The following is a 13,910-nucleotide window of genomic DNA, read 5'->3' on the forward strand; positions in this document are numbered from 1 at the left end:
TTGTCTTTCTTCATCCTAAGCACTTCTTGTTTGGCATGGTTAATGTCTCAATCTCACTCTGTCAAGATCATCTGAGTAGATCAATCTCCATAAGGAAATTTGATTTTAAATGAATAACCCAAAACCAAAAAAAAAAAATTTGAAATAAAAATGATGCTCAAAAAGTTTGAAGAAATTTTTTGTTTTCAATTTTTCATTTTTGTGCTTATTTCTAGGAAAGCGCCAAAGGATCTTTTTGTAATGGAAATTCTCTTTCTTTTTTCTTTACCTTTTTTTTTTACTAAAAAAAAATTGAGAAGAATGGCACTTACCTGTTGTGTGGTGACCCGGTAAACCTGTAAAGAATATGAAAGAATATGTTAGTGTAAAAATTTTTAGGGAATGAAATGTTGGAAACGATACATTATTACCCTTCATTTGCTTTCATCTTTTGGGCACTAACATCTCTTGGATTCACATTCGTGGATATTTGATAACTTGACAATACCATTCCCTTGCATCCGCCTTTAAGTGCTTGATGTCTTCCTGATTCCTTGGTGGAAGGCGCTGCTTCTATGGTCAAGGTGCAACTTTTTTTATATATCACCCTGTAAGAAGAGATGAAACAAGTTATCTCCATTCTTAGTTAGGTTCAAATGAGGAACGATACATCCTTTCTAATGAATTTGGCAATGTTGTTCCAGCACACTTCATTGATGGATGAATGAGAGATTTTTCTTTAAATCAAACGTTGTTCTCCCACTCTTTATATGACAAACCTGTGTTCCGTTCGAGTCTGTCCTATACCAAAGAAAATGATATGTCATTTTTTATACTAAAGAGAAATCAAGTTTAGGAACAAGTTATATCCTTTACAAAGTCAAGTGATCAACATCCCAATGTATCTCTCATGGAGGAAGGAATAATATTGCACCTCCGTTTCATTTGAATCCTTCTTTGTTTAAGATGAACAGGACTTAATAATGCTCCATCGCATTTGTTGAAACATTACAAAACTTGGTACTCTTTATGTCTCCTTGACAATGAAAAGAAAATCAAGTCAGAAACGGTATCAGAAATGAATAATTGAAATCGATACAGTTTACTCTTCCTTTGAATTTGTCCTTTTGGATATTTGACAACTCCTTTCATTTGTCTCATCATGTAAAGTGAACGAGATCAATGTGTTGTTTTGGCATCTAAGGCATTTGCGAATAACAAAACTTCTCAGAATGGAATTCAACTTCGTTCCACCTCTATGGAAAATTGGTGCCGATGAAACCTTAACGCATGCTTGCTCTTCGAGTTCGATGAGCCCAAGAAAACGCCTACGTGAAGAGAGGGCATTAATCAACGTTTTCTTGAAATTCATTTTGGAAGGTAAACATATAGGTTCACTTAAAACACTTCTGATTTTTTGATTTTTTTTTTTTTTTTTTTTTTTTTTTTTTTTTGTTTTTTAAATAATGATGATGATTTGCATGAAACTGAATTCCATCATTAAAAATGAGTCGCATGATTTACAAAGGCATTAATTGGTTTGACAATCAAAACTCAAAACGGAAAACACGACTCTTAACAAGAGTAAAGACAATAATAAAATACGAAAAACTCTTGCTCAAATGAAAGTAAAAATCAACTCTTGTCCTAGTTCTTGATTCACTTCTCTATGTGGTCAAACACGAGAATGTCATGGAGCATTACACACAACCTGCAAAAAGATGACAATGTCAGTACATGAATGAGAGAAAATGATATCTTAATGAGGTTGCTTTTTACAATAAAATCGAGGCGACGATACATGCCCCACAATCCTTATTATGGGATTTTAGTATTTCTCCAAGATTTTATCATAAGGGAAGACATCATTAAAATTATCAATACATGGCCGTCAATCGAATACCCACTTTGATTCCAAAAGTTTCGTATGCAAAAGTGTCATTGATTTTTGAAAGATTGATTTGTGATTTTACTCTTAGAAAAATGAAGTGATTTTTATTTTAAGGAATTTGTACACAAAATGATTTGCATTATAGTCTCAAAATGTGAGAATGAGAAAGTATGATAAAACATGCAATTTCAATTTTTGTGCACCAATATAAAATCACAAATTGAAATTTTTTTCCTTCCTTTTTTTTTTCGAAATGATTTTTGAGCCCATAACTAGAAATTTAAACAAAACCATGTGTTCAATAGAGCCAAATCAAAATGTTTAGAACTTGCATTCAAATGCTCACTTGTCAAAAGTGATTGCCAATTTTTCAATCATAAGCTTGCATCACCGAGGGCATCCGATTGATTTCCGCGAATTTCAAGATGAAAATGCAATACAAAATGAACAAATAAAAATGGAAATGATACTTACAATGGGTGCCAACCTTTGTCTCATGCTTTTTTTTTTATTAAAATTACATAGACATGCACATGGAATGTGGTTCGATTTCTATTCTATACGGCTCAAAATAAAGCCACAATATCACAGGACTGAACCAACAAGCTTGTGGCTAGGTCGTGTTACCCATGATTCCGGCTTTGTCAAAGGATTGACCCCATGTCGCATGCTCGCAGACTAGGGTGGGGACCTCTGACATCAAGAAAGAAATTTCGGGGTTAAGTGGGCGACTCGTACTACGTGCTTGTAGTCGGAGTGGTATCCACCTCAACACCATCCTAAATGATCCTATGCAGCTTAGGTCCGGCGGCAGGTAGTGTGTGCTATAGTATAGTGCAATACAGGGAACTCATGCATGACAATTTAAAAACAATCAGCACTTCAAACATAAATAAACCATTCACTCTTGCACCCCCTACAAAACAAAGGTTAGAAATCACCACCCCTTATAACTCCCATAAACAATCAACATTCGACATGTTAAGGATGCACATAATATCTTCGCTGCTAAACAAAAATATTTTTGAACAAGATTAATTTTGGCCTAAGTCATCTAAGGTCTAAAACCATGTCCCCAGCGGAGTCGCCAAGCTGTCGCGACCTAACCTCGGGGGAAGGGAACAGGTTTAGGGGTATTTCCTAAAAGACGGGCCTAAGGCCCATGATTAGGCGCCGCTTCTCCCAAGCCCATACCCGCGTGACATTGGGATATTTTCTCGGAATTTTGCACAAAAGGAGTCGCCACTAGCCTATTGGGGTCAGCTAGAAACCAAGTGAGGCATGGAGCGTGTCTCACTTCCTACGCAACTAGAGAATTTAGATTCGGAGACTTGATTACACTAATTAACCAATTAGTGCCCTTTCGATACCTAATCTTGTTCATTTTAACAAAATAATTTTTGGCAGGCAGTTTAAATTGATTTTATGCTTATCCACTAATATATAATGTGATCATGCGGGTGCGTAATCATTAAAGTAACAATCAAGATCTTAATTGCAGTAAGTTAACACATGCCACTAAGCAATTGCAAACATAATTAAACAGGTAAATTAAATACGCAATATAATCAATATACTTGCAATTAAGGCCTAAATACACTATAAATGCAATACATGGTCATTTCTAATCGAACCTACACTTTTGGATTTTCGAAATTTTTTAATTTTTTTTAATTTTTTAAATATTTTTATTTTAAAAAATATTATAATATTATAATAATATAATATATTTGAAATGAACCGGGTCGGATCCCCGGGTTGGGTCCGACCCCGTTCGGTGAACAGGGCCCGAGCCCGAATCGGATTGGGCCAGGCGGCCCGAAAAAAGCAGAAACCAGCCGGACTGGGCCTGATGTGTAGGCCCAGTCTGGTTAATTTTTTTTAAAACAAAGCCCATAAGCCCACTACTTAAAATAGCCTAAACCAAGCCCTAACATTCAGCCCAAATTACTCAACACCCTACCCGATGGGGGTTTCACCCGACCTAGTCAAGACCCAGTTTGTGCCTCCTCTCTCCAAGGCTTCTTCGCGGCGGAGGCACGACGACGTGGTGCCAGAATTTGGTCATGGCGGCGCGGCAGGGCGGTCGAGGTGCGGTGGCTGGCACGGGTTGCTGGTGTCGAGCAGAGACGGTGGCAGCTGCGGTGGGGTCGCGGTTGGGCAGGGGCAGGCTGTTGCGTTGCGGAGCAGACGCAGGTGGCGATCGGCTCGGCGTCACGGGAGGGTGCTCGTGCAGAGGTGCTTCCGTGGCAATCCGGTAGAGGTGAGCGGTGGAAGCTCAAGTGGCGTCGGGGACGGAGGGCGGCGGCAGCGGTGGTGGCGCGGTGCTTGCGGACGAGCGGCTCTACCGCGAGGCGGCTGGCACGGCGAATGCTTCGAACGACTACGGGGCGGAGCCTCTCTCTCTCTCTCTCTCTCTCTCTCTCTCTCGTTTCTGGGTTGCTCTTTTGTTGAGCTCTCTCTCGAGCTCCGATTGCTGGCGTGATGGTCATCGCGGCTGTGGGTGCTGCAGCGGCATCACGGCTTCGAGCTGCTGGTGGTCACTGTGGCGTCAGTGACGGAGCCGGTTGCAGCAGGTTGCTGCGGCGGCGTTGGATTGCAGGTGGAGGCGGGCGAGCGACAGCACGGGCTGTAGCAAGGTGGCTCGGCTGGTGTTGGGTTGAGGCGGCAAGGAGGGCAACGGCTCGAACGTCGTCAGGCAGCGCCGCCACTACCCTCCTCCCCTCCATTTCTTCAGATCTGGATTCTGGGGAAGACAGCGGCGAACGGAATCGATTGGGCAACTCGTTGGCGACAGTGGTGGCGGTATAGCTCTCTTTTCTCGAGCTCTCTCTCCCTCTGCCGAGAACTCCCCCCGCCCCTCCCTCTATTCTCTCTTTCCTTTTATTTTTCTTTTTTTTTAGAAACTCCCCCCCTCTCCAAAACCCTAGCTATTGAGAGAAGAAGAACCTGGGTGTGGGCTGGGCTAAACTGGAAAGAAGAGTGGGCCGGCCTTGCGCGAGAGAAAGAAAAGGAATAGGGGGCGGTGGGCCGGTTTGAGGCTGGATCCGGCCCGATCCGCCCTCTAAGTAATTTTTCATTCATTTTTTTTCTATTTTCTATTTTCTTTTTCTTTTTCTTTTGTTGTTATTTTGCTCTTTTCTTTTCTTTTTCTCTAATAATTTTTTTGTACTTGAAAGCAAAAATTAGGTGTCAACAAGTGGTTTGCAGTATTGCCATCTCTAAGAGAGGATGGGACCCTAATTGACATGGGGATTGGGAGTAGACCCCCTTTATCCCCTCCATCCTAGGACGAGGAGCTACTCAACTAGACAATAATGTTAGGACTATTACAATTGCATGAACATTTTCTTAATTAAACGATGCAATAACACATTTGGAGATAAATCAATGGAAAATTAAAGCGGGAGGACCCAAAATAAGGTTATATGCTTCGTTCAATCCGCCAATGGAAACTGTATGAATCCGTTGATAAAGTGGATTTAATGCATATTTTTAGTACACTTAGCATTTCTCTAGCCTCAATAACTATGCACCACAATTTCAATTACCGACTATTGCTATGTCAAAGCATATAATATCTTCGGAAGTTATCAAAATTTCTAATGATAACCCAAAATATTCATCACCCTCGCATATTCAATATTTTCCAAACTCGCTCACATGCAAACATGAGTTGGAAAAGTCAAGAATGCATCAGCTTGACTAGTTGAGCCTGATGTTTCGGCTTTTATTGCGTGACTCATGATAGACTTGGACTTGAAACCAATTTCGAAGGCCAATAGAAAACAATCAAGAGTAGGGATTTACCCAAGAGACAACATATGTAAAAAAAAATTGTGTGGAAAGAGAGAAAATAATTACATGAAGGCAATACTCGTTCATCAATCAATTTGGCCGACAACTCTAGTCATCGCAGCCTATTTTTGAACATTTGACTTTTCCATGCACAGATTACTCCACATGATCACCCTATAAATACCCTTTTAGCTTTTGCTTTTCTCTTCATCAATCAACTGAGATCCTTCCTTCGCCAATTTTCTTTTGGTCTCTCACAATATGAGTTCCCGTATGACAATCCCTCTGCGTCTTATTTTTCTCGTCGCGTTAACCCTAGCATTGATCCCTCTGTCCATCGCCCAAGACTCGCCCCAAGACTATGTCGCCGCCCACAATGCGGCTCGCTCTCAGGTTGGTGTGGGCCCGATGGCGTGGGACGAAAGCGTCGCTGGCTATGCCAGGGATTACGCCAACAAGCATGCCAGCGACTGCACGCAACTCATTCATTCAGGCGGACCCTATGGGGAGAACCTTGCGTGGGCTTCCCCCGATCTTACTGGCACAGGAGCGGTGAACATGTGGGTCGGAGAAAAGCCTGACTACGACTACAATTCCAATTCATGCGCACCAGGTAAGGTCTGTGGGCATTACACTCAAGTGGTGTGGCGCAACTCTGTTCGGCTTGGATGCGCAAAGGCTCAATGCGCGACGGGCGGTACTTTGGTCACTTATAACTACGATCCTCCTGGGAATGTTGATGGCCAGAAGCCTTATTAAATTATGAAAAATTATATGTGGAATGATGAACTATTATGTCAAAATAATGCCTCCTTAGGATGAGGCAAGAGCTTTTAAACAACATCATATGAATGATGAAGGTAAATCTCTTTACTAAAGAGAAAGTTAACCTCTTAGTAATTATATTTTTCTTTTTTTCTTTTGCAATTTCTATTTTTCAAGTGAAGGAATTTCGATCATTGATCTAACCTCCTCAGCTCCATGCTCTCGAGCACATCACTATCCCTTTGAGGCCTCATTACACTGTGAAAGAGAAGCTAAGCATGATCTCTATTACGCATTTCACCCTTCAGTTCGTTGTATTTGCCGTTCTATTGATTGTATGTAGTACATAGCAATGGCTGTCTTGACCATATAAGGATACTTTCTAGTCAATAAGCTAATCATTCATAGCAAAGAACATTAAGATATGGACCAATATTATTTAATAATATGGACTTGGTGGTACATTCGTCGATGAATTTTATGTATTGATGAATTGAACTCCTTTAGTTGACCAAGTATATATTTCAATCCGTATCGCAGCCTTGTACTCTAGAAAGGTCATAGACTCGTCACAGTTGGAAAATTCGTCCCCGAGGATTTTATGTACTTAGATATAACCATCTAAGATAAATTTTCATGCTGTATCAAATTATGATGTTTAAAAAATTAAGACACAAGAACACGCCAAAATTTGCGGTCAATGAAATCTGATTTATAAGTTTTACACTTGTGCAGTCAATTGTTGGAATCGATATTAGGTTGTTGTATATGACTAAGTGGATAAAATGATTAACCTATAATTTGGGAAAGTATTGCGAAAGCTGTAGAAATCTTGACTATTGGGATGGCATAATACAAGTCTGAAACTTTCACCTGAAGAATAGAAAGACAAAAAAAGAAAGAATTCAAGTCCGAACCCATTAACAAATACTGGTGGATGGTGACAACTTTTATTCGTTTCATTGGAAAGCATGGTTCTTACATTCATCAGCAGAACTGCATGCATGTTAAAAAATTAATAATCATCTTTGTCTATCGTATTTTAACATTATATTCAATCTGCTTCAATGGAATTTTTTGATGTAAAATAATTGATAAATTTTTTGATTTAAATTACGAGAGAACATAATTTATATTTATGTCTAAAAAACCCTAATGAAATTCCAAGTTTAAGACAGGATATAGATAAACTAATAAGAAACTACTAAATATTATATATCTAAGTGGATAACTACTAAAAAATTGAAACAAATCCCCCAATATCCTAACGTAGTTATTAAAATAAAAAGACAAGGAAATGAAGTCTACCACTGGCTACCTCTATGACGACCATCATGTCCCTCCCTCCAATTGACAACCTCTTACAACCTCAACCCAGGCTGATACCATAGATCGAGCAAGAACTACCTCTTCCTCCCGCCATGCATGTAATAACCTTCCTTTTTTAGAAGACAGAATCGACCACTTTCTAAATTAACCCTCTCAATCAATGAGACAACTTATTACTAGTTATCTTTTTATATGCCTACCAGGGTTGTCCGCTAGGCGAGACTTTGGACAAAGCTCAAGTTATTAGATCATTATTCATACGATGCCCTAACTTTTAGATGTGCTAATTTTATATGCAAAACGTTTGATATGGACCAAAAATATTAATGCAAAACATTTGAATGTTTCATATGTACACATCTAACTGCCTCACGTGTTATTCAAGCAGTGGTTGCTTGATAATCACCATCATCGATGTACGTAATTAGGTCCAATCTCTCAGGATGGTTGAATAAAGCATGGACTTCATGTTAAACATTTGTGACCAAATATTTTGGTTACGTTAGGTTTGTGTTGAGAAAACTCCTATCTGGTTTTGATATTGACAAAACTTTCCTATTCTTGTTCTTATTCTGAAGAAGACTAGACTTCTGTGTTATATCGTGAAATGTTATCAAAGTCTATTTTACTCTAGAAGTCTTTCCCACTCTGACGAGATCCAAATTGAAACCAAGTCCAGAATGAAGATATAATTAGATTCAGGATTATTGATCTTTCGATAATGATTCGGTACATACGAGATTTATCCTTAATATCTGGCTTTATGGCAAAGAATCTCACTTACCTTTTATAAATATATTGATGGAATCAATCACGAATTGATGAAATCAATCTCGAAGATAAGTTTCTTTTTGGGAAGCATCTATTTATGGAAATCTAGATTTTGATTGTTTGAGCGACCAAAATCATCGGATTTTCATTTCAATCTTCAAATGGCTACAAGATTTCCTTAATTGATTATGTTCAACGGATTGATTGAAAGAAATTCCTCTAGAGAATGATAACGGTTAGAAAGGCATAGAGAAGTATTTAAGGAGGTCATTCAGTCCATTTGGGGTAGAGCGTGAAAATTGAAATTCCAAAGTTTGAGCCATTTCCAATCACTTGTTCTTTATCGACAGTGCTTACAAATTGTGTTCAAGAAAGAAAAACACAAGAGGAGTGACTTAGTGAGAGAAAAAGAAATCCTTTACTGAGTGTTCGTACTCAAATCGTTGTATTTCTCTATTGATACCTTAGTGAATTCCAGCCAGAAAGCTGTTACCGTGTAAGAGTGGACGTAGGCTTGATTTAAGCCAAACCATTATAAATCTCGTATTCAATTTCTCTTCCCTTAACTCTTTTGATTTGTTTATCGCAATCTTTTTCTTAATTCCACGAATTTCTAAACCATCTTAATTGAGTCTAAACTTACTTCAGAAGTGTCACTTTTAGTTGGACTTTACTTGCAAAATAACTTATTATGCATTTATTTGTTTAATTTGTTTTTACATCTATTCACCCCCCTCTAGGTAGTTATATTAGCATTTTCAAGTTGCACTTTGTATTCTCTGGGCCTCACACAATGGGAACACGGGTGAAAATCTAGAGTTTTCGATACTCGGTCATCAAATTTGAAAATAGCCGCAAAAAAAAAAAAATGAGACCGTTATAATGCATTGTAAAATTACAAATATAGGGAGGAAAAACCAATACTTTGCATAGTTATCTTAAATTTCAGGTGTAAAGTTCATGGTTTTTAAATACTCATGAGTCATGAAAAAAACGTACATAGATTAAAGGAGAATTTATAAAATCTTTTCAAACTAAGGGGATAGAGGGGGATGTATTTGTCCCCCAACTATCAATCGGTTTATGTTATCTCAAGTTCTTACATCAGTGGTTAATGGAAAATCAGATAAAGTTCTAAGGACATAACAAAGTGAAAGTTTAGGGTCGACGTTTCAAAGTTCATAACAAAATGCATGTCACTTCCAAAGTTTAAAGGGTTGAGATAATTTTTCCTTAATTAAAAACAGAGATAAAGGATGTAAAGCAGATAATGAAATTGTAAGGGGAAAAACTATAAAATGAACATGGCATCGATACTAAATTGAGCCATATTATTGAAAATGGTCGGTTCCATGTTTGTAGGACTCATCAAATTTGATGATTTAACCATTGTGTGATTTCGTAGAGTCTATCATGTGCGCGCAGATGTCAAAATGAATTGACATAATAGGGACCGTACTGAAGAAACTCCGGAACGAAACCCTGATCCACACGTTGAAGTTGTCCTCCTTGCCAAGCTTACTGCATGAGCCTTCTCTCTCTTGGGCGTGTGGCTTCCTTTAGAAGCTGAGGACCGACTTTCCTGTCCACACGCAGTACGTCGGCGGATCCCAGGGCTTTGCGATTCGGACAGCCAGTGTCCTAATTTCTCGCTCTCTGCAACTGCTTCCTCGGAAGCGACAAGCTCGTAACTCACAATTCTTTGTCTCGGTCGTGCGAGTTTTCTTCCTTTACAGAGAAGAAGACGCGTTGCATACGTTCTCAAAACTTGATTACCTATGGTTTCACCTATGAAGTAATTATTTTAGATTGAGCTTCATGAGAGTAATTTATCAGATCTTTTTGTGGTGGGAAAACAACCAAGCTAGGGTTTAATTTTTTGATTGAGCATATGAACGTAAGAAAAGGCAAAAAGTACATAAAAAGTCCTAAACTTATGACATTAATACTAATTCAGTCATAAACCTTTTAATTTGATCAATTTAGTTCTAAATGTTTCCACATTTGTACAAATTCAACTCTTTTGGCCAATTTTGATTGGCCTATGCTACAGTGGATGTCAGCCGGTGTCGGCTGTCCGATCAACACTATTGTGATAACTTTTAATAATTGTTAATTTTTCGAATTTTTCTATTAATTTTTTCTTTTTCTTTTCTTTTTCTTTTTTTTTTCTTCTTCCTCCTTGCATTTCTTCTCCCTATAGTGGCCAACTAGGCTCTGACGAGCCTCACCAACCAGTGGGTGATGGCTACAAAGCCTTCACCCGCCACTAGGCAATGGCAACAAAGCCCTCCTTGGTCGCCTCATTGTGGACCTTGGGCAAGGCTGGATGAGGCTCGCAACCCTCGTGATAGTAGGTGAGGGCTTCGCAGGCCTTGCCTAGTGGCTGGCGAGCCTTGCCAGAGCCTTGCCAACCACCGCAGGGAGAAGGAGCCTAAAGAGGAAGAAGAGAAAAAATTAATAAAAAATTTTATTTAAAATTTGTCTTGTATGGTCGGTGTTGGTTGGCATCTACATTAACGCCAGCCAGCCAAAATTAGCCAGAAAGATTAAATTGGTATCAAAGTGAAAAATTTTATGACTAAATTTATCAAATTGAAATGTTTAAAATTGAATTGGTACCAATGTCATAGATTTAAAACTTTTTTGGTACTTTTCTCCCTTGACCATAATTGACCTGGGGATTGGGACTAGACGCCCCTTATTTCTTGCATCGTAAGGCAAGGGGCGAGCTTGACTAGCTCGTAGTTGCATCAAAAGTATTTTAAAAAGAAGGATGCGATATTCCACTTGGAGATAATTTGAATGGGAAATAAAAGTGTGAGGACTCAAAACAAGCTTGTAGGTTTCATTGAGTTGACCAATGGAAACTCGACGAATCATTGAATAAAGAAGAATTAATGCATATTCTTAATACATTTAGCATTTCTCTAACCTCAATAAATAAATAAAAAAGGCACCTTATGATATTTTCCGAAGTTATTATCAAATTTCTAATCATAATGAAAATAAATATCTTACTCATGCATCTAATATTTTTGGAACTCGCTTTCGTGGAAACATAAGTTAAAAAAACAAAATTGAAATTGCATCAGGCTTGACTACTTAAGCATGATGTTTCAGGTTTTGGTGCTTGGCTTATCATTGACGTGGACTTTAAACCAATTTCGTATGAAAAGCCAAAAGAAACTATGAAAAGTAAGGGAGAAAACTTTAACCCAGGACACGGCAAATGTAAAAGGAATCCTGTGGAAAGAGAGAAAGGAGATCCAAGATGACTTTTGCTTTTCTCATGTTCATGTAAAAGAATCAATGGAGCCACTCTTTGTCAAGAATATGAAAGCTTCGTTCTATATCTAAAATTTAAATAATAAAGAATAAAATATCAGAAAACGAGTGTTGAGAGCGCACAACAGCAAATGCCAATGCATTTTTTATAAATACGAGCGAACATTTTAAGAAAATAATATCAGCAACACTATTTTTTGTGAATTGAATGCTCCAGACAACAAATTATTTTAAAGGAAAAAGCCACAAAAAAATCTCAAATTATAGCTATTGTGGCACATTTATCCTAAACTTGTTATATCCACTCAAGATTGAACAAGAAAAGTAAAAAAAAAAAAAAGACACAAAATAATAATTTTAAAACGAAAGAAGATTGTGCAAACGTCTTCCGTTGAGAATATAACGATAAGAGGGCAAAGAGAGAGAAAGAGACAGTGTATCAAAGTGAATATTACGAGCCCATTTTGACAGTCACGGGCTCCGTGTGCCTGGCCTAGCCCGTTCCTTAGCTAATATTAACCAGGAAAGGGAAATTAATATTGTTTTTAAGAAAAAACTTAGTTGATGGAGAAATATTTTTTTATGAAATTCTTTTTCAAGGAAAATGACTGGTTCTCAACAGTGTATATAAAAGTGAGATGGAAAAGGATGTTGAAATCTTACTTTTAAAATTTATTCTCTCCACTGTAACTATATTTTGTTCCAAATATAAGATACTAAATTCATATTGAAATGCTTGCATATTGTAATAACAATATGCCACATTATTTATCTTACGAAATATATAAAATAGTCTTAGTGTGTTTAAAATAATAATAACAATATTTGATTATATTGCCACACTTTGCACCATATTGTTCCCTAGGCTTCAACGTAGAGTGTACGTTTTTTGAAACCTCATAGAACATACATATATCTTCAAGATAGACGATGTAAAATTGAGGACCATAGAATATTCTTATAAGTCTACAGTACTTCCCTTAATGGAATCAGTCAATAATTGATTCGTCGCAAGACGGAGGTATTAAATGTAGGCAACAATAAAGGTAGATCACTGGAGGAGATGGGGAAACTACTCTTTCTTATGCTCAACTTTGCCCTCTTGTGGTGGTGGAGCTCAATCCCTAGCCCCAAATAGGTTAGCCACCTTAACGAATCATGAAATCCACTTAACTCTCCGAAGTGTCCACCATAGACCTTAAAACCAAAATAAATTGGACTAACTCATTTCATACATGTGTCACGGTCTCGAATTTTCCCATGCGCCAAAGATCGTGTATGATAAAAGAAGATCGAGCCAAATCTCCTAGAGCTTTCAGAACATTACTAGGGATTAGCGATACGGTAATTGTACCAACTTGTAGAGTTTTCTTGTCATAATTGTCGGTAGTTGGTAAATGGATAGCTGCAATTTGTTCCGTTAGATCGAAAGGGCATCAATGGTTGTATTGAGAGAGTTTCTAGTATAAGAAGGGGTGTCTTCCCCCTAATTTGTAACCATCCAAACACTTCAAAGTAGATAAACATTATCCCCTAGAGTTTCTCTCTCTAAAAACTTTATCTCTATATGATCTTGGTGAATGAGTGATTGATTTAAGGAAGCCTAAGTCACTGCACAAGTCTGATCCAAACAATTGACTTGTGACACATGGCTCTTGTTCCACTACTTTCTATAAATCAAAGAAATTATATAACATTTTTATTCATTATTCAATATATGGATTCACTTTTATTTCTTCAGCATTTACATGATTTAAGTAGATATGAGGTACTTTTCAAATGTTCGCTAAACATTATATCTATGTGGTGCAACCATGAAATCAATCTGTCTTATCCCAAATCGCGTAGATAATTCTTATTATCACAATTTTGTAATGTCTCCTATAGATATTCACGTGTCACTAGGTGTCAAAATTTCAGCCTGCAAAGACAATTAGTGAGTTAACCTCAATGTTGAGTGAGCAAATTATCGACCAATCGTGTAATTGCCCACCTCTTCTTGGGATTATATGTGCTAATAATAGTAAATCACATATGATTTTGGTCATTTCCTTACATGACACATTCAATGCTATGTTCAGGTCTCCAT

The 13,910-nt window shown here is 37.9% G+C and overlaps 1 protein-coding gene across 1 annotated transcript; it reads left to right on the top strand.

Moving 5' to 3' along the window:
- The first annotated feature begins 5,894 nt into the window (after window positions 1-5,894).
- On the top strand, window positions 5,895-6,427 carry LOC104453039 (pathogenesis-related protein 1). The gene has a single exon (XM_010067541.3). The coding sequence runs from the start codon at window positions 5,930-5,932 to the stop codon at window positions 6,425-6,427; it is 498 nt and encodes a 165-aa protein (XP_010065843.1). The 5' UTR covers window positions 5,895-5,929.
- The last annotated feature ends 7,483 nt before the right edge of the window (window positions 6,428-13,910 follow it).

This window comes from Eucalyptus grandis, chromosome 7 (assembly GCF_016545825.1).
Source record: "Eucalyptus grandis isolate ANBG69807.140 chromosome 7, ASM1654582v1, whole genome shotgun sequence".
NCBI classification, from domain to species: domain Eukaryota; kingdom Viridiplantae; phylum Streptophyta; class Magnoliopsida; order Myrtales; family Myrtaceae; genus Eucalyptus; species Eucalyptus grandis.